This window comes from Aethalodelphis obliquidens, unplaced genomic scaffold, assembly GCF_003676395.1.
Source record: "Aethalodelphis obliquidens isolate GAN/ISIS:26980383/991018 unplaced genomic scaffold, ASM367639v1 scaffold18, whole genome shotgun sequence".
Lineage (NCBI taxonomy): Eukaryota > Metazoa > Chordata > Mammalia > Artiodactyla > Delphinidae > Aethalodelphis > Aethalodelphis obliquidens.
In genome coordinates this window covers 26918704-26937041 of record NW_020837962.1, presented here as the reverse complement: position 1 = coordinate 26937041, position 18338 = coordinate 26918704, and the positions used below count along the sequence as shown (strand labels likewise).

The 18338-nt window shown below is 35.9% G+C and overlaps 1 protein-coding gene across 1 annotated transcript in view; it reads left to right on the top strand.

The window, feature by feature from the left end:
* Positions 1–18338, top strand: part of PLCB1 (phospholipase C beta 1) — a 681896-nt gene that overhangs the window by 548116 nt on the left and 115442 nt on the right. Inside the window, exons 15-22 of the mRNA XM_027118192.1 lie at positions 1444–1511; positions 3741–3837; positions 6158–6242; positions 7824–7948; positions 11625–11779; positions 14743–14907; positions 16494–16593; positions 17408–17512. Of these exons, the coding sequence (XP_026973993.1) occupies positions 1444–1511; positions 3741–3837; positions 6158–6242; positions 7824–7948; positions 11625–11779; positions 14743–14907; positions 16494–16593; positions 17408–17512 (900 nt within the window). The remainder of the gene's footprint in view (positions 1–1443; positions 1512–3740; positions 3838–6157; positions 6243–7823; positions 7949–11624; positions 11780–14742; positions 14908–16493; positions 16594–17407; positions 17513–18338) is intronic.

Below are 18338 nucleotides of genomic sequence, written 5' to 3'. Positions count from 1 at the left end.
AAGAACCCCTTCTCTAATTAAAAAAAAACGATAAATAGTTACAAAAACTTGAGGCAACAAATTTGACTCTAAAAAGTTTTGTGTCAACCTCCTAAAAGAATGTCTCTAATAGGATAAGCTATGTTTTCTTTTCAAAGTGGAATTGATTCCCCTTATTAACTAACACAATATTAACATCATAAAGCAGTTGTATGTGGCTTTCTTTAATAAACAAGCTGAAAATAATAAGCCATGTTGGTCCCAGACATCTTTTCCCTCTAAAGGTTACTTCCCTAATGCTAACTGCTATCATTAGTAATCGATTGAACTTTGTCAGCCAAATAAAAACATTTATAAGCTTCTTGGAGGCAGTGCTGTGGGCAGTGTCATTGATAGAGATTGCGCAGGGCAGCTAATTTATAGAAGGCAGGGAGGGGAGGTACTGGCCCGTGTTAGTTGCCTCATTGTTGAACCAATATTGCCATCTTCTGGACTTATTATCCTATTGCATTGTATGGACCCTGACAGAAGTCAAATCAAACAATTTACAAGTATGCTTTCTTTACTTTATACTTGAAAATCTTTTTACATAAGTGATATTACTGGGTCTGACTGAATCCCAGAGCTGGGAAGAATGTAATGCCTCATACCAATGTGACTATTTAAGCTGGTGGAATCATCCACCTAAACTTTGGAGAGAAAAACAATCTTTTGAAATGACTGTATATTGACTACATGTGAAGCTGCATTATATCTGACCAAGGTAGATTTACATGCATAATTATGTTAAGAGTTCACCCATTTTATCCTGCCGTCTTAAACAGAATATCTCCATTTTTAAAGATATGTGCATTGTTTAGACAACAATGCCTCCATCAAATAAGCCTGCAGGCAAATCACAGGATACAGGTGGTACCTTACAGTTTTGTAGAATCAGGTGTGCTACTATAGCCTCCATTCCTGTCCCAGCCTCGATTTCTGTGATGTCCTCTCTGGCCTTGGAAAAATAGCTACAAGGTCACTGAGCTCTGGCCAAGCATCGCACAGAAGAGTCAGGACCAGGAAGAAGAGGGAAAGGTGGTAAAGTGATAGTTTATCTGTTTTCGGGTCATGGAGACACTAAAATAGAATGTATACATCAAAATAAGATATGTGCACCAGAGAGAGCTAACTGTATAAGATGCCATATGTTTTGTAAAACATAGATAAAAATGTAAAGACAAGCATCTTTTATAGAGCTTGGAAATTTCAAATGGTATTCACAAATCAAATTTAGAAAACTAAATCCATATTCAAAATGTCAGTATAATTCTGTATAATTAATAAAATTTAAAAAACCAAAAGAATAACTTCAGAACGGTGAAAGGCCAACTTCCAAGGAAATTTTGGGTAATGCACATGTCACATGTGCTTCGAACCTGTAAATTCTTATTTACTTCATGATCTGTTATTAAAATTTGACAGGAGAAGCTGATACGGAGAGTGACGATGATGACGATGAGGATGACTGTAAAAAGTCCTCGATGGATGAGGTAGGTTTCTAGGGCTTGACTTCTGGTCACAGAAGCTTTCAGCTAACTTGCGCATCCAGACTGCGCCCTCTGGATTGTAGTTCCTGGTCGCCTTCTGCCATCTAGTGGTGAAAAGAGTTTGAAAACTGAAGATGCAAACTGGTCGCTAGAGGAACAAGCATTACATTAAGCAAAGTTCTCTATAAGGAACAGTGTTGCTGAGGCTGCCTTCCATCAAATGTGGTATGTTGAGAATGAATTCAAAATTTGTGGCCTCGGGCTTCCCTGGTGGCGCAGTGGTTGAGAGTCCGCCTGCCAATGCAGGGGATAGGGGTTCATGCCCTGGTCCGGGAAGATCCCAAATGCCGCGGAGCAGCTAGGCCCGTGAGCCATGGCCGCTGAGCCTGTGCGTCCGGAGCCCGTGCTCCGCAACAGGGGAGGCCACAACAGTAAGAGGCCCGCGTACCAAAAAAAAAAAAAAAAAAAAAAAAAAATTTGTGACCTCCAACTGCCCGCTTCAATTTTTGAGGCAATTAAATGGATTGTCAATGGTCCAGAATCCAGAGAAGACATGAGGTTTGGAGAAATGTTTATAAACATGACATTAATTTCGTTGTTATAATTTTGACCCTTTTTTGGCTTATGGGGGTCTTAGTTCCCCCACCAGGGATTGAACCCAGGTCCCCGTCAGTGGAAGTGCAGAGTCCTAACCACTGGACCGCCAGGGAATTCCCCATTGTAATTTTAACACCACTAGCGGTTATCTACTGACAGAAGCTCAAGCTTCCCAAATAACTTCATCAGCTCAGAAATATTCATTGCACAGAATCCAGAAACAAATCAAGGATAGGTCAATTGGAATTTTAAAACTTTGTTTTAGTCTTGTTCAAAAAGTTTAAACTGAATCTGCTTTCAAATATATTGGAAAGTATGTGTCTCAGTATTTGTATCTTTACATTTTAGTTAATACAGATAAATAACAAATAATAAGCTGTTCTCACATAATGTTCTTCCTCTTATAATTATTTCCTTTAATAGAGTCTAAATTTTTGATTAATTATGTTTCCCCACTAAATTTCAACTCAATATCCAGAAGGAAAACTGTTACAGAGTAGTTTTTCCAGAATTATTTCAATTGTGTAAACTTTTTGTCAGTGATTTTTGATCATTTTAAAACTGTCTTACTAGCTGGATGGCCGTTTGCAAATGAATATTTCCCAATTCACATTTAACCTTAATATTGCTACAGAAGTTTTCAAAAGAAACCATGTCTCCATGTATTTTCTCTTCTAAAAATAGGAGAAAATATTAGATCAGCCTACAGAGGTCTGTCCACACGAATACTGCAATATTGGCTTTCTTCTTTATTAAATACTTTATCAAAGTGGTATGGAATACATAATAGTAGCTAAAGTAACACCAGGTTTTACTATGTGCCAGGTACCGTTCTGAGCTTTCACATAAATTAATTCATTTAATAATCACAAAAACCCTATATGCTGTTGGGACTGATTTTATCATAATTTTACAGGTGAGCAAGCTGAGGCACAGAACAGTTAAGTGACTTGCCCAAGAATGCACAGTTTCTAAGTGGTGGCTTGGGATTTAAAATTAGACAGTCTGGCTCTAGACCCTGAGCTACTGACCTACACTGTTTTGGGCTGCTTGCCTAATAGGTGCCCAGGAGCCAGAAAGGGAGGGACAGAGGAAAGTTTGTAAAAAAAAGCAATATACGTTTACCCATCCCCACACACTTCCACCGGCAACCTTTTTTTATAACAGTTTGTGATTCAGCCAGTGGTCACCTACATACTCACTTTCATGTTGTACAGTGAATTCTTGGTATGTAACTTCAGACATCACCTGTGGACTCCCTGCTTTGGCAGATGAGACACAGCTCAGGGCTTCTTAAACTTTGCTGTGCATTTGAATCACCTCAGTAAAATGCAGATTCTGGTTCAGGAGGCCTGCGCAGGGAGCTGAGAGGCTGCATCTCTCACAAGCTCTCGGGTGGTGCTGATACCGCTGGTCCCAGAGTGCCCTGGGAGCTGCCCCCAAACCTCCCTCCTCCCACCCCGCACTGTGTAACGTGAGGTGTTACTTTTCCTTTCTCCCGTAATCCATTTTCTGTTGGCGATAACCGTTTTCAGAAGAGGTGTGATAATCTTCTGCTCTCTTGGGTCATTTGATCATTGCCCTGGGAAAACATAATGCTGACTCTGGGAACGTTATTTTTACTCCTGCTTCCAGGGGACTGCTGGGAGCGAGGCCATGGCCACAGAAGAGATGTCTAATCTGGTGAACTATATTCAGCCAGTCAAGTTCGAGTCATTCGAAATTTCAAAAAGTAAGTTTTCCCTGGAGAAAAACCCCTAATGTAGCATATGATGAGTATATTTTAAACACAAGGTTATTAGACCAAAAAATGCGACCCTTACTAGAACTATTCTATGAAGTCTTGAGTATATGTATGAATTTACTATCTGTTTTTTATATATCTAAATAAATATATATAACTGTATGTAAGTATATTTTTATATATATATATATATATATATATATATATATAAAAAAATAACCATACGAGAAAGTATTCCATGATATGTTTTCCCAAAATTCTTAATAGAGCTACAGGCCATACGTGGTTATCTAAAAGATATTAGACCAGAGTACAGCTAACTGAGTATTTTACATTATTTTTCGTTTGTGACCACATGGGCATTCCATCAATTATATAAATGACAGTGTTGAAATAAACTATTTAACCATCCCCTCGAAAGGAAGCAATCAGAGACTTGATCAGTCTCAATATTGAATAGAAATAAAACCAAATCAACCAGTTCATCCACATTCCATTTGTTCAGCCTATGTTTTATATATTTAGGAGAATATATCATTAACTTCACATTACTTGGTGTTTACCGCTCATCCAACTACCCATCCTTACTGGATGCAAATTATATATGTACATTATCTCTCCTCATCCTAGAGAAAGGAGCCCTTTTATCAAATTGCCCTTTGTGTTTGCATGAACTGTAAAATACTATTAGGTTAAGAGACTCCTTGGGACAGTTTAGCTACTTTTATAAGCATATGCTCTTAAAAGCTGATTTTTTTCTTAAACACAGCAGCCTCTTATAAAGGAGAGTTTTATAGATATACCAAACTCTAAGCCTCTACATTAACACACTTATGTATAATGGTATAATTTTGCCCAAAGAGTCTTAACTTAATAACATATGGTATCTAGATCTCTACAACAAAGAATTTAACTTCCAATAAGATTTATACATAAAGATTTCAACAGTTTGTTTGATGTTGTAATTACTGGTGCTTCTTACTACAAGCTGTTCAATGTGAAACATACTATAAAGTAGCTATTTTTATATTACTATAACTTCCTTTGGCTGTAAAACGAGTTTTCCTAATTCATGAGTCAAAAGCTCCCAGACAAGTAGCTAAACTGAGAAGGGGCTGATACATTTAGGTCCTTAAGAACCTGGTGACAACATCACCAGCCAAAGATTTACAAACAAGTACTTTTCTCCCTGTGTTTTATATCATTTTCTTACTTTTTTCAAAAGAACACTGCACATATTTCACAAAGAACCTATTAAATTGACTTAATTTTAATTAGCAGTCACGCTTAAGATAGTCATATGAAAGTAGAATTTTGATGGACCAAAATAAGAGAAGTAAAGGTTTCCTTTAGAGTCAATTAAATTGGGGAAGGTGACGAGGTGGATAAAGGAGAAATCTGGGAATGACTAGGAAGAAGAATGAGGCTTGAGTTATGGAAAGTGGGCATCAAAGATGAGGAAACCTTTCCTTGAGGAAAGGAAAAAACTTTCCTTGAGGAAAGATGCCTCAAGGTAACTCAGTTTAAATCACCAAGCTCCAGATAACACATCTTAGTCTGTATGCAACAGTGTGATTTCTTTCTAGTTGGCAAGAGGACAGAGAAGCTGTTTGACTCTTAGTCTTTCTAAACTAAGATAACTTTGTTTGTTTCTCTCACTCTAATTGGAAGCTTAGCTTTCCCTTCCAAGATGTTTCTCTGTGGCCAAGAATATTGAGCCCTCTAGTACCTTCACCTCTACAGCCTCTGTCATCTAATCTGAAAATGAGGCCATCAGACTGAAAAATGTCCAAGGATCCTTCTGCTTTAAAATAACAAAATTCTTATGTCAAATTAGTTGTTTCTAAAGGGTCTCTACAAACGTGAGGCAATGACAGTGTGGGTATAAAAGAGAGTCATCATCTAGCAGGAATGTACACACGGTCTGTATTGTTAATTCTCAGTGATGGCTTCCAGAAAGCAATCTGAATGGATTTAGAGCAACAGATTCCCACAGGGCCCCTGCTCTTTTGACAAAACAGCTTTCCTAGCCACACTCTCCAAGTCTAAAATTCATTTTCCCACCCTAACGCCACCAGGTCCCTAACTTGCCCAACACCTGACCCAGGTAGCAAATATTAGAAGAGACAAAACTAAGACTCGACTTTTGTTACAGGTAAATAGTCCACTGAAAACAACATTAAATATAAAAGTTATTTGAGGATTCTTTGCCATCAACTTCACAGAACATTTGCCTACATCTTATATGCTATCATTTATAATATTGAATTTTATTTCTCACTTTTTGTTGTTGTTGTTGTTAACTCAGAAAGAAACAGAAGCTTCGAAATGTCTTCCTTTGTGGAAACCAAAGGACTTGAGCAACTTACAAAGTCTCCAGTGGAATTTGTAGAGTATCCTTGATTTGACGGACATCTGCTGAATCGACAAGAGTGAAGTCGTGCTATTTGTTTAATTTTTTGTCTTTAATAAAGGAGAAAGGTGCATGAGATGGCTTAAGTCTGTCACCTGGGCAATAAATAGTTTCAGGTTTCATATGTAATGGTGAATGGGATAGTCTGGCATGTGGAAAAGAGAACTGACCTTGGAGTAGAGGAAGCCCAGATTTCCAGGATACCTTCAGACCACCAACCTCTTTATCCCTTGGTAATTTGCATAATCCTTCTGAGTTTTCTCACCTGTAAAACAGAAATGATGGTAACAGCTTTATGGCTTGCTGTTGGGTTGGACAACATATGTAAAATGTGTGTGTATGCTTTATGCATATGTAAAATATGATAGGTATAAAGTGTATATATTATATGTATATAATATAGACACGTTTTTGGTGTCTCACATCCTTACATGTAATAGATGTCCAATCGAAAAATAGTTGGATGATGATGATGAGAATATAAATTACTAATAATGGCTTTATTTGATACTCCTGACAACCAAAAATTTTTAACTTTATCCCTGAATCAAAATGAAATGACACAGATCTTTAAAATTTTTTCATAAAACAAATATTAAATGTCCCAAACAGCCCAATTTCATGAAAGTCCTATAATAAAAAAGCCACCTTTAAAACTCATCAACAATAGAGGAAACAAGTGTAAACTCCATAAGCAAAGTGACAGTATATCATGATCATTAGTATTCATCAAGTACTAACTATGTGATAGACCTTTTGTTATATGTCTTATTTACTCCTTACAATAGCCGTATAATGTAGGAATTCACATCTTTTATAGATGAGGAAACTGAAGCACAGAAAAGGGAAATAACTTGTCCTGAATCATACAGCTAACAAGTTCCAGAATTTAAGTTTCAAACTCTATTTGGCCTAACTCCCCTGCCGAGCTCAGAACCTGAGCTAACCTCTACCAAACTTGGTAATAGAAATAGTTGTGTTTTAAAGACATAGCATCCTTCAATAACTAAAAGGTTCTCAGGATGGAAAACTGATGACGGTAGGAACCAAAATATGAGACAAGGTCAAAACCTTCTGTGCTATATTTACCTTGTTATCAATCATAAAGAGTACCACAGTCTTGGCCAATAGCATTCCCTGAGAAGGTTAAGAAAATGAGCAGAGAGCATTTCAAAAATAGCCGTACAGTTCATGATATCTGCTTCTGCCAAGCACAATATCAACCTGTCACGTGACTTGCTATGCTTGGACTTCCTCTTGTGTCCTTAATTGCTAAACCAGTCCTTCATAATCTCCACAAAATCACATTGACTCAACCATCTTTGCATCTCATTAGTTTTTACCCACAGGGCTCTGCAAAGGTGATGCTACATTTCTATTATAAAAGCACATTTATTCTGTTTGTTCAGAAAGCTTTTTACCTATTTCACCCACCAGCCCAGTGAGATCATCAATCTTTAATTTATTTCCCCAATGGAGAAAGATGGAAGGCAGCTTCTCAACTAATATTATTGGCTAATTCTTTTTATAATTGTATTCACTACTTAACATGATGGTCCAGATATAACAAAATGCAGCTTAGCAGGATATATCCAAAAGGAACACGTGTGGATTCATCCAACTACATGCCCCAGCTCTTCTGGAATGCAGGCTGCCAAATGGTTGCACTTAATTTCCAAACAGTGGGTAAGTAGCACAATTAATGTTCATTTCCTTTCTATTATAAAGGCACATTTCCTCGTGGCTTTATAACCATTCCCAAGGAAAAAAAACCTGCCAGACTTGACTGAAAAAACAAAAGCACATTTTCATAAAGGAAATATCATTGCAAAAAAAAGTGAATTTTGAAAATTGAGAAATTGTCTTCAATGGTTTATAAACAAGTCTTTATTTCTACTTGTTTTGCATTATTTTCAAACAAAAACTTTTATACTTTTTAAAGTAATATGTATTTATTATAGAAAATGTAAAAAAAAAAAACTATAAAGAAAAGAATAAAACTGCGAGGAATGTTACCACTCAGAAATTCAACATTGTTAACTTTTGGCATTGTAATCTGTAAGTTTTTTGGATATGCATATACATGCTTTTTCACTTAATAACTTGTTTAAATATATATATATCTCTTTATATATATTTAAATGTGATACAGAAACATGAATTTTAATAGCTGTATATTAAGCACATCTCACAATTCACTAAAACCCATTTCCTATCACTGAACATTAGGGTATTTTTTTCCTACTATAAATAGTGCCCTGAGAACAGCCTTGAATATAAATTGTCAAGTCTATCTCCTAATGTTCTTTTGGAACAGTTCCTGAAATAGAATTAAAAGAAGTGAAAGTTTTAAGAGCCTTTGTGCACAATGCCAAATTGTTCATCAAAAATGTTGCACTAGATTTCTCCTCCATCAGCAATGTATAAGTTGTTCCCTCTCACTTGAGATCTTGGTTAAGTATTATAATTAAATAATAATAATAATAATAATTCAGAAAAATATCTCTTTGTTCTTTTTTATTTCATTCCTTTGATTATTGTTGAGGTTGAACATTTTAAGTATGTGTTTTGATTTTTACATTTCTGCTTTTATGAATTGACTATTCAGGACTCTTGTCAATTTTTCTATTCATTTATAACAGTACTTTTTATATAAAGGTCATGTTGTCTTATTTTGTGAAACAGATGAGATCAGGTTGATTAATGTTTTATTTTATGGAATCTTGGTTTACTCTTATGATTACAGGCTCCACACCCAATGATCCATCCATATTTACTCCTATTTCTTTCATAGTTTCTTTTTTATCTGTAATTTAACCCTTTCATCCATGCAAATTTAATTTTCATGTATAATCTCAGTAAGAGATCAAACTGAAATTACAATTTATTAGATGTAGCCTTTTTATTTTTTAAAAATTTATTTATTAATTTATTTATTTTTGGCTGCGTTGGGTCTTCATTGCTGCCTGCGGGCTTTCTCTAATTGTGGAGAGTGGGGGCTACTCTTCGTTGCAGTGCATGGGCTTCTCATTGCAGTGGCTTCTCTTGTTGCAGAGCATGGGCCCTAGGAGCATGGGCTTCAGTAGTTGTGGCTCGTGAGCTTTAGAGCACAGGCTCAGTAGTTGTGGTGCATGGGCTTAGTTGCTCTGTGGCATGTGGGATCTTTCCGGACCAGGCCTCCAACCCGTGTCCCCTGCATTGGCAGGTGGATTCTTAACCACTGCGCCACTAGGGAAGCCCCTAGATGTAGCCATTTTAGTTGTTAATTTGGGTATATTTTTTCAATGTATAGTCTTCTCCATTAATAAATTTTTCACCTTCCTGGAGCAAATAACTTATTGTTATTATTATAATGTTTAATAATATGGTTTAATACGTGGAAGTGGAAATTCTTCATGGCTATTAACGTTCAATTCTTCTTTCCTTGACAGTGGGATTCTTTTTCCAAGTGAATTTAGTTTAATTGTTATTTTCTCCCCCACTGAAAAGAAAATGAGATTTTTATTAAAATCGCATTAAATTTATATTAGTTTAATTGTTATGTTCCCCTCTCCCCCACTGGAAAGAAATGAGATTTTGATTAAAATCCCATTAAATCTATAAATTCATCTGAAGAAAACTGACAACTTCTAATTTTTAGGGTTGTTTGTAATCACAGAAATTTATTATATCAAGTTTCTCAACAAAATCACTCGTCTTCATTAGAGGTATAGTTTCTTTAGATTAAATCCTTTTTTTAACATTACATTTTTCACAGATTGTTTCTGGACATTGATATTTGTATATTTATTTTATAAATAAGTGTATTTTATAAATGATCATCTTCCTAAACTCATAATAGCCTATTTTGCCAGTAGATTTTATTGTTTTTTTCCTATACACAATTATAATAATTTAATCACATCTACTTTTTCCCCCTTCTTAGTACCTTGGACTGACCATTGTAAAATAATATTAAATAATAGTATTAAGAGTGGACACTTCCTTTTCATCTTAACACTAACGGGAATTTCACATTGTGATACCAATGAGTAGATGCTGGCTGTGACTTTGAGACAGATAGCCTTTTACACACTAAAGGAATCTACACTTGCCTTAAGTGACAACAGTGTTTTAGGAATTTATATTGAATATTATTAAATGTCTCTTTGACATCTATTGGGATGATCGTATGTTCATTTCTTCTTTTGTGAGAAATGTGATAAATTATATTAATATATCTCCTAATATGTAAGTATCCTTTTGTTCCCAGGATAAATTCTACTTGCTTGTGTATTATATTTAAGAACATATGTTTTGCTAATTAATTTTTTAGACATTTGAAGTTAATTTTTTTTTTAAGTATAAGTCCATCATTTTCTTTTTTTGGTACTCTGTCCAATTTTGGTATCATAGTCATAATACTTTAAAAAATGAGAGATAAAATTTCACTTATTTTCCCTGCTCTAAAAATGGTTTGTTACATGGAACCTTGGAATGATTCTACCATCTCTTCTTTACTGTCCACCTAAATAGACTCAGATAATATGGAGGAAATTGACAGTTTCCCAGATTCCTTATGACTTTAAAGTATTTTTTTGTTTGTTAAGCTCTAGCAATTGCGACAAATGTAGACATTTATTTCATACATTGACTGAGTCTTAGCAAAACTTTGACCAGGAATCTTTGTCCATTAGAAACTAGTCAGTGTGTGATTAGATACTGGTAGTAAATAATCAAAGAAATGAAAAATTTTAAAAGAAAATCTTTTTTCTTTCTTATAATTGAAAAAAGAATTTCACCACTTCACCACTGTTGGTGAAGTATGAAGAAGTCCATCCTCAAAAACATGGATTGGAGGTTTAAAGTGATTTAAACTTTCTGAAGGGCATCTTAGCGAGAATTATCAAAAAGCTTTTCCAATATGCATATTTTCTGACCTAGAAATTTCACTCCTAAGAACATCGTTAATGATGGCTTCAAAGATTTCATCACAATGATGTTCATCAAAACATTATACGTAATGACAAAAACTTGGAAGAGAGGGGGCTGTTATAAACCGTGTATTCGGACATATCTATTCAAAAGAAGTTTATACAGTTGTTAAAATTAAAGCAGATGAATATTTAATGAAATGGACATACTGCATTTTCAAAATATATCTGAATTAGAAAAACAGGATATATACCAACCTGTTGGTAGTGGTTTACCTCTGGATTTGGAGATGACCGCTCAATTTCTTTTTCTTGTCTGTATTTCCTGTTTCTATAATGATTAAATCTTTATTTTTAAAGGAGGAACAAAAGTGGACTGTAATACAATCTTGCTTTCTTGCTCCAAGTATAAATACAATCACAATAAAGGTTGTGTTTTTGATATGCAGACCTGGCTATGCAAATAAACATGGGGATGTATGAATACAATGGGAAAAGTGGCTACAGACTGAAGCCAGAGTTCATGAGGAGACCTGACAAGCACTTTGATCCATTCACCGAAGGCATTGTGGATGGGATCGTGGCCAACACTTTATCTGTTAAGGTATGTGCTACCTTATCACACAATTGTACCCAGCAACAGTCTTCAACATCACCTATTTTGCGTAAAGTAGTTCAGTCATGAAGAATTTAATTCCCAGCAAAGTCTTCACTTCTTTCTTACATTTTTTTCTTCAGGGACTAAATCTGAATTAGCAGTTTTCAAAAGCTACATGCATGAAGTAAACGGACTAAGCCCCACTTTTAATAGGGTAAAAATCAGACCCAAAATTAATAAAACAAGTTGGTGAGATTCACCATGGCTTGTCCTTTCTTTTGGTGTAAAGATCCCATGGTGAAATTTACCACGAAAATTACTGACTTATACTGAAGAAATCTTCTGGTCTTCCCCCCACCCCCCCACCCATTAGTCCTAGGAAAATAGCCAAACTGAGCAAAATTAGAGAAAAACGTATTCTCTCAATAAATTGTTAAATATTGAATAAAAGCTCTCAAGTTACCATAGCATGGCTTTTGAAAATCTATCAGAATATTCAGGGATTTATAACACGTACTAATGATATTAAATACAAGAATCATGTCATTAAGCATACATCTGACCCTCAAAAAATTAATTCCAAATGATTTCTGCAGTCTTTGAAATTGATGTTACAGGAGATACAATTTTTTTTTAGTTGTGAGAAAACATTTTTAATACTATGAATGGGAAATCATTTTTATAAAGAGCTTTTTACATGAATCCTATAAGCCTGTGGTTGTTGTATTTAAGTTGCATTTACATTTTAAAGTTTCATTTCTTTTCTGTTTAACTGGATAAGTGCAGAACTAAGAAACATTTTTTAATCGGGCATAAATTCAATTTTCCAATTGACCCTAAACTAAAGGCATATAAAAAGCTGTGCAAAAAAAAAAAAAATGCTGTCACAATTTCACTAATTTATATCTACCCTAATCTTGTTGAGCCCATTTTACTTTAAAATTTATGTTATTTACACCAACGATTAAAAATAAAATTGCAATGAAGTGTCTCACAGTGATATCATTTGAAATTATTTCACACTGTATATCTGCAGAGTGAACTTGGCAGAATCAGAGCTTCAAGATTATATTTAGTTTAGGAAATTGTTTTCAGCAGAGGATGTTTAATTCCTGTCAAGTTTAAGATAAACTCTTAAGTATCACACACTGATAAAATGTTATTTTTAGAATCCTTGTCAATTGTAGTTACAGTTGGGTCCACTTAAAAATATTTTGACAAAATAATAATCTTTTGTCCTCGTTTGTCAGCTCATCTTGTTTTATATGTTTACTTGCATATTTATTTTTTCTTGAAAATTCCACTATGAAAATGTAAGCAATTATAAACAATGACATAGAGACAGGATTATAAACAATGACATAGAGAAGTTGAGGGGAAACAGTTGAGTCCCAGGCAGGTGTACACTGCTGCTTGAGTCCAGAATGGAGACAGTGTTCTGGAGATGTCAGTGTCCTCTGAATGGACAGGCCATGATGCATCAGAGACATGCAGCTGAGTCCTGCCTTCAACATTACATCTGGAGCCAGGATGTGGCTCACTTCTGCCTAGTACTACCTTTGTTTTGAACCCCTGACATAGACTTTATCGTGCCAAAATGGACTTGTGAGCTCCAGTGGTGTTCCATCATCCTATTTTACTGAGGAGAGCATTGAAGCTCAGTGTCATTAATTTAGTTAAGGACTCTGCTTTAATCAAACTCTTAAGTACACAACATCTTTGATGCATCTGAATTCCCAATGTGACTCATCACTTAACTTGGAAGTTTCAAACATGTTGTAAAATGTCAGCTAAGTTGTTCTTAAGAAGAACCTGAAATTAAACAAAGAGATTGTTGCCTGCAGGTCTCATGCACCCAGGCAAAGAGAACATTCAGGAGAAATGAGTTGTCCCAGGGTAAATTCAGACAGCCTTTTCCTCATGGCTTTCTCTCTATCTTGTATGGCATCTCTGGCCACATCAGCATATAGCTGCCTTTGGCCTCACTCAGCCTCTGATGGCCATCCTCAGGCTGCCACTGTGTCTCACTTCTGGCCCAGCCACAATCTTGGTAATTTTGTCCCCTTTCACCAGCCAGAGCTCAGAAAGTGAAGGTTTGTCAACAAGACAACCCAGATCAGATCTCTCGGTCTGCTCCATCAGCACTTGCTTTCTTGCTCCCCTCTCTGTTAAAGCAGAGGACGCCTCAGAGTCTGAAAATTCGGTTAGAAAAAGAAGCATACGTGGAAGACATTTTATGAGCATGTAATTTTAAAATCTCATTTAACTCCACAATATTCATTAATTTTATAGCTAGGCAAAGGATACCCACTACTGTGTGGATGGCTAACCAGATGAGGTTAGGAGTGATGATAAATTGGGCTTAATGGTTTAAGGTCATTATTTGTTTTCAGTATTTTTTTTATCATCATTGTGGCTTTTTATTTAAAGTGTAACAGCTTTGAGAATTGGAATAGCATGATGTTATAACCATTCTTTCAAGTAGAATTTTATGAACAAGAGGAAGGTTTTTAAATGCTAGACTTTCTAGTGTGTTATGTTTTAAATTTGTACTCTTAAATGACCTTTTAATTTCATTTACAATCATGCTAAAATGAGAATTTTTTTCTCTTATAACATTTTTAAGTATTAGAAAAACATTTATATTCAGATAAAGGCTCTACAGATCACTCTTTAACATTTAATAGATGTATCTCTCAAATGCAAAGGCATAATCTCATCAAACTTTTGATACTTGTTCATTTACTTCCTCCTATAAAACTTTGTCTTATTAATTGACTTCTAACCTCAGCATTTTCAGTATTCCTCTACAAATTCCTTAACCGAAAAAGAAATCATATTTGTACTCTGGTTTCTATTTTATTTTGATTATGGTTCAATATTCACCATCAGCATTTGTACCTCCCTAAAGTATTCTCTTATATCATTGTTATTCATTTATCAAGAGTTCCTTTTTTATTACTTTCTAGATTATTTCAGGTCAGTTTCTCTCTGATAAGAAAGTCGGGACTTATGTGGAAGTGGATATGTTTGGTTTGCCTGTGGACACAAGGAGGAAGGCATTTAAGACAAAGACATCACAAGGAAATGCTGTAAATCCTGTCTGGGAAGAAGAACCCATTGTGTTCAAAAAGGTTGGTCTAGTGTCCTTAATATGAGATGTTACTGCATCTTCTAGGTGTTTTACACTGGGGAAAAAATAAAATGAGGAATTATTGGTTGCTTCATTTGGGAATTTACACATTAATAATGCAATAGCATTTTCAAAGGTATGTTAAAAACTATTCAAGATTTCCATGAGTTACTTTTTTGGATTTTTCATAATTGCATTGTAAATCAATTAATTCTAGGATACCTCATTTGGAAGGCCAGAATAAGATAGAAATTTAACTCATAGCCTCTCATAATACAAGTGATACATGATACGTTTTCACTATAATTCAAATGAAGTAGAGTGGGAAGTAGGGAATAATATGGTAGCGAAGAGAAAGGAAGTCCATATTTCCTTTAAAAAGTATATTAATTAAACTCCCTAGAATCTCCAGCCACTGGTGCTGGTCTTTGTAGCTTGTCTGGAGTCTGTCTGATAGAGTTAAAATCTTTTATATTCAACTGGGCTTTCCCTCTGCCTTCACCAGAAAGCAAATTATTTTCACACGTGCTTCACACACAAAGGGAGATGCTAAGTCTAGTAGAAAGTAGAGTGGATACTTACCCTTTGCTTTTTTTTTTTTCGGTATGTGGGCCTCTCACTGTTGTGGCCTCTCCCGCTGTGGAGCACAGGCTCCAGACGCGTAGGCTCAGCGGCCATGGCTCACGGGCCTAGCCGCTCCGCAGCATGTGGGATCTTCCCGGACCGGGGCACGAACCCGTGTCCCCTGCATCGGCAGGTGGACTCTCAACCACTGCGCCACCAGGGAAGCCCACCCTTTGCTTTTATCTGGCCAAAATATCTACAAGGCAGTCTTTTGTGGAGAGAATATCTATGGTAAAGGTCTCTGTGCTTCAGGGTTTTTTTTTTAATAGGCTAATTGGCTTTAATAATACCGTCTGCTTCATAGAGTTATTATAAGTATTCCCTAATACACTGAAAACATTTAGAAAATATCGAACACACTGAAAATAGTCAATAAATGTTAGTTTGTTTATGTTACCAAAGAAATAAATGTTTAAGGATACAATTGGCCTCATGTTCTTGACATGGGATATGTGTACTCCATACGTTTTACATTGGGGGGAAAAAAGTGAGCAGTACTTTTGGCTAATTTGGGAATTTACAAATATATAAATCAATCCCATTCTAAAAGTTATCCTTGAAATCTACTTTTTAATTTTTGCTTTTGCTCCAAAGTATAAAAGTAATTTACTTTGAAAATATAATAGTGAATGCTCAAACAGTGATAAAACCACCAACTCTGTCTCTAAACATAGAACTTTTGTCATTTCTACCTTGAGAATGTTCATGTCAAAAGAAAATGGTCTATTTGTTGAACAGATTCCTCATTTGGACAAGGTGAGGAAACATAGATGAAGCCATATCTCTGGTAATCCTTCTCTTTTTGAAAATCTAAATTATAGACCAACAACTTAACTTTTTATCAATTTGCTCAGTAGAAACTTCTTGGATTTGGAAAAGTGGGGCCAGTTTAAATACTACCTTTCTAATTCTTTCTTGCAGTTGCTCCTTCTTGTAACCACATGTACTGTTAATGTCCTATAGGTAGTTCTTCCTTCTCTGGCCTGTTTGAGGATAGCAGTTTATGAAGAAGGAGGTAAATTTATTGGTCACCGAATCTTGCCAGTACAAGCAATTCGACCAGGTATGGATAGTGTGGTGAGAAACTTTTTATCAAAGTTGTCGAGAAAACCATGACTGCCTTACATGATTGTTAAAGAATGATCTAGGAATCCATTTGTTGCTTTCATGTTTTGTTACATAAAAAGGACTATAAATTTATGTATTTAAATCTGGCAGTTTTATGTTTTTGTGACATGCTATGATCAGTAGGCAAGTTAACTCTTGCCAGTTAATTATGTGTAACAAACTATCTGAAGATTCAAAGGCTTATAACAAGTGTTTTATCTTCATGCTCACAGGTCTGTGGGGTGGCGGGGTTTGGCAAGTCTCAGCCATGTAGCTGTGCTTTAGGCTGTGGGCTGGGCTTAGGTCTTCCCACATCTGCTCATTCAGGGACCCCAGCTGAAGGAGCAGTGGCGCCCACAGACATCTCATGGCAGCCCAGTGGAATGCATAAGGGCACACCTGTTTCTGCAAGTGCATTTTAAGCCTCTGCTTGTACTACATCACTAACATCCCATTGTCCAAAGCAGGTTAAGCCCCAAGTCAAGAAATCATATACAAGGGATAAATTTGGACCAATAATTCAATGTATGACATATGGTTTCAAGTTCTCTCTTGTGGGGATAAACATGGTGAAAGGAAAAAAAATCAGCATCAACATTGTTTTCCTGTCTGATAAGAAAAATAGTACCCTACCACTCAAAACCATATGATTAAAATGAGAAAGAAGTGAGCTGTTTGTCACCCAAAGTCACCTAAAATAAACACACATGTCAAATAGATGTTCCTGTGTTACAAGAAAATATGATGCACGGTATGATGTCACCCTCCAGGCTATCACTACATCTGTCTGAGGAATGAAAGGAACCAGCCTCTGATGCTGCCAGCTCTCTTTGTCTACATAGAGGTGAAGGACTATGTCCCAGATACATATGCAGGTAAACAACCTAACTCAAAAGGATATTTCCTTCTGGGGTCATCCATATTTTTGTGACTTAGTGGAAAGCAAAGTGGACCAAACAAAGGCAGGAGATTCTGGCCTCAGAATTACCTCTATGTTTGTATGAATGTTTAGAGGTAAATTGATCAAGCCTTTGTGAATAAATTGTAGTTTAATTTAAGTCCCCATAAAGTATTGACCATTTTTATCCATTGGGTAATACGATTCTCATGGACCCAGTACTTTCTAACCAATGCTACCTGATACTGTACAGTCTATCTAGGCCTGTGCAATGAATTTGCCTTCAGCCAGTTTTAGAACCCTGATCCTTTCCATGGGTGAAATCCTAAATTAGAGGAATTAATTTATGATGATGTCAACCAGGAATCATAAATTTAAATGCTTATACTGTCAAGTGGCCTGAGTGCAAGGTACTGGGGAGTGGTGGAGACTCTGGTAGCCTTAGAGCACATGCCCCATCCAAAGATGGCAGCTATAACTCACTCCAGCTAGACAGTATCATGTGCAAATGAGACCCATATTGCCAAGTCATTGAGTTTTTCAACAGTTTGGAAAGCAGTCTTTTTATGTGAAATATCTCCATTATGAAACACCGTTTGGCCCAAATAAGACAGGTGTGTGGGCCATTGCTGGAATGGATGAAACACTCAAAAATAAACTATAAAATTTGGAGTATTGAGGCATCCTGAGTTGGAGCTTGTCCAGTTTAGCTCTCAGAGATGACCTCCTTTGAGTTCTCTCTTCCTGAGGGTTCAGCAAAGGGTCCTCACTCTTGTCCATTTCCAAAATGTTGGATGGATAAG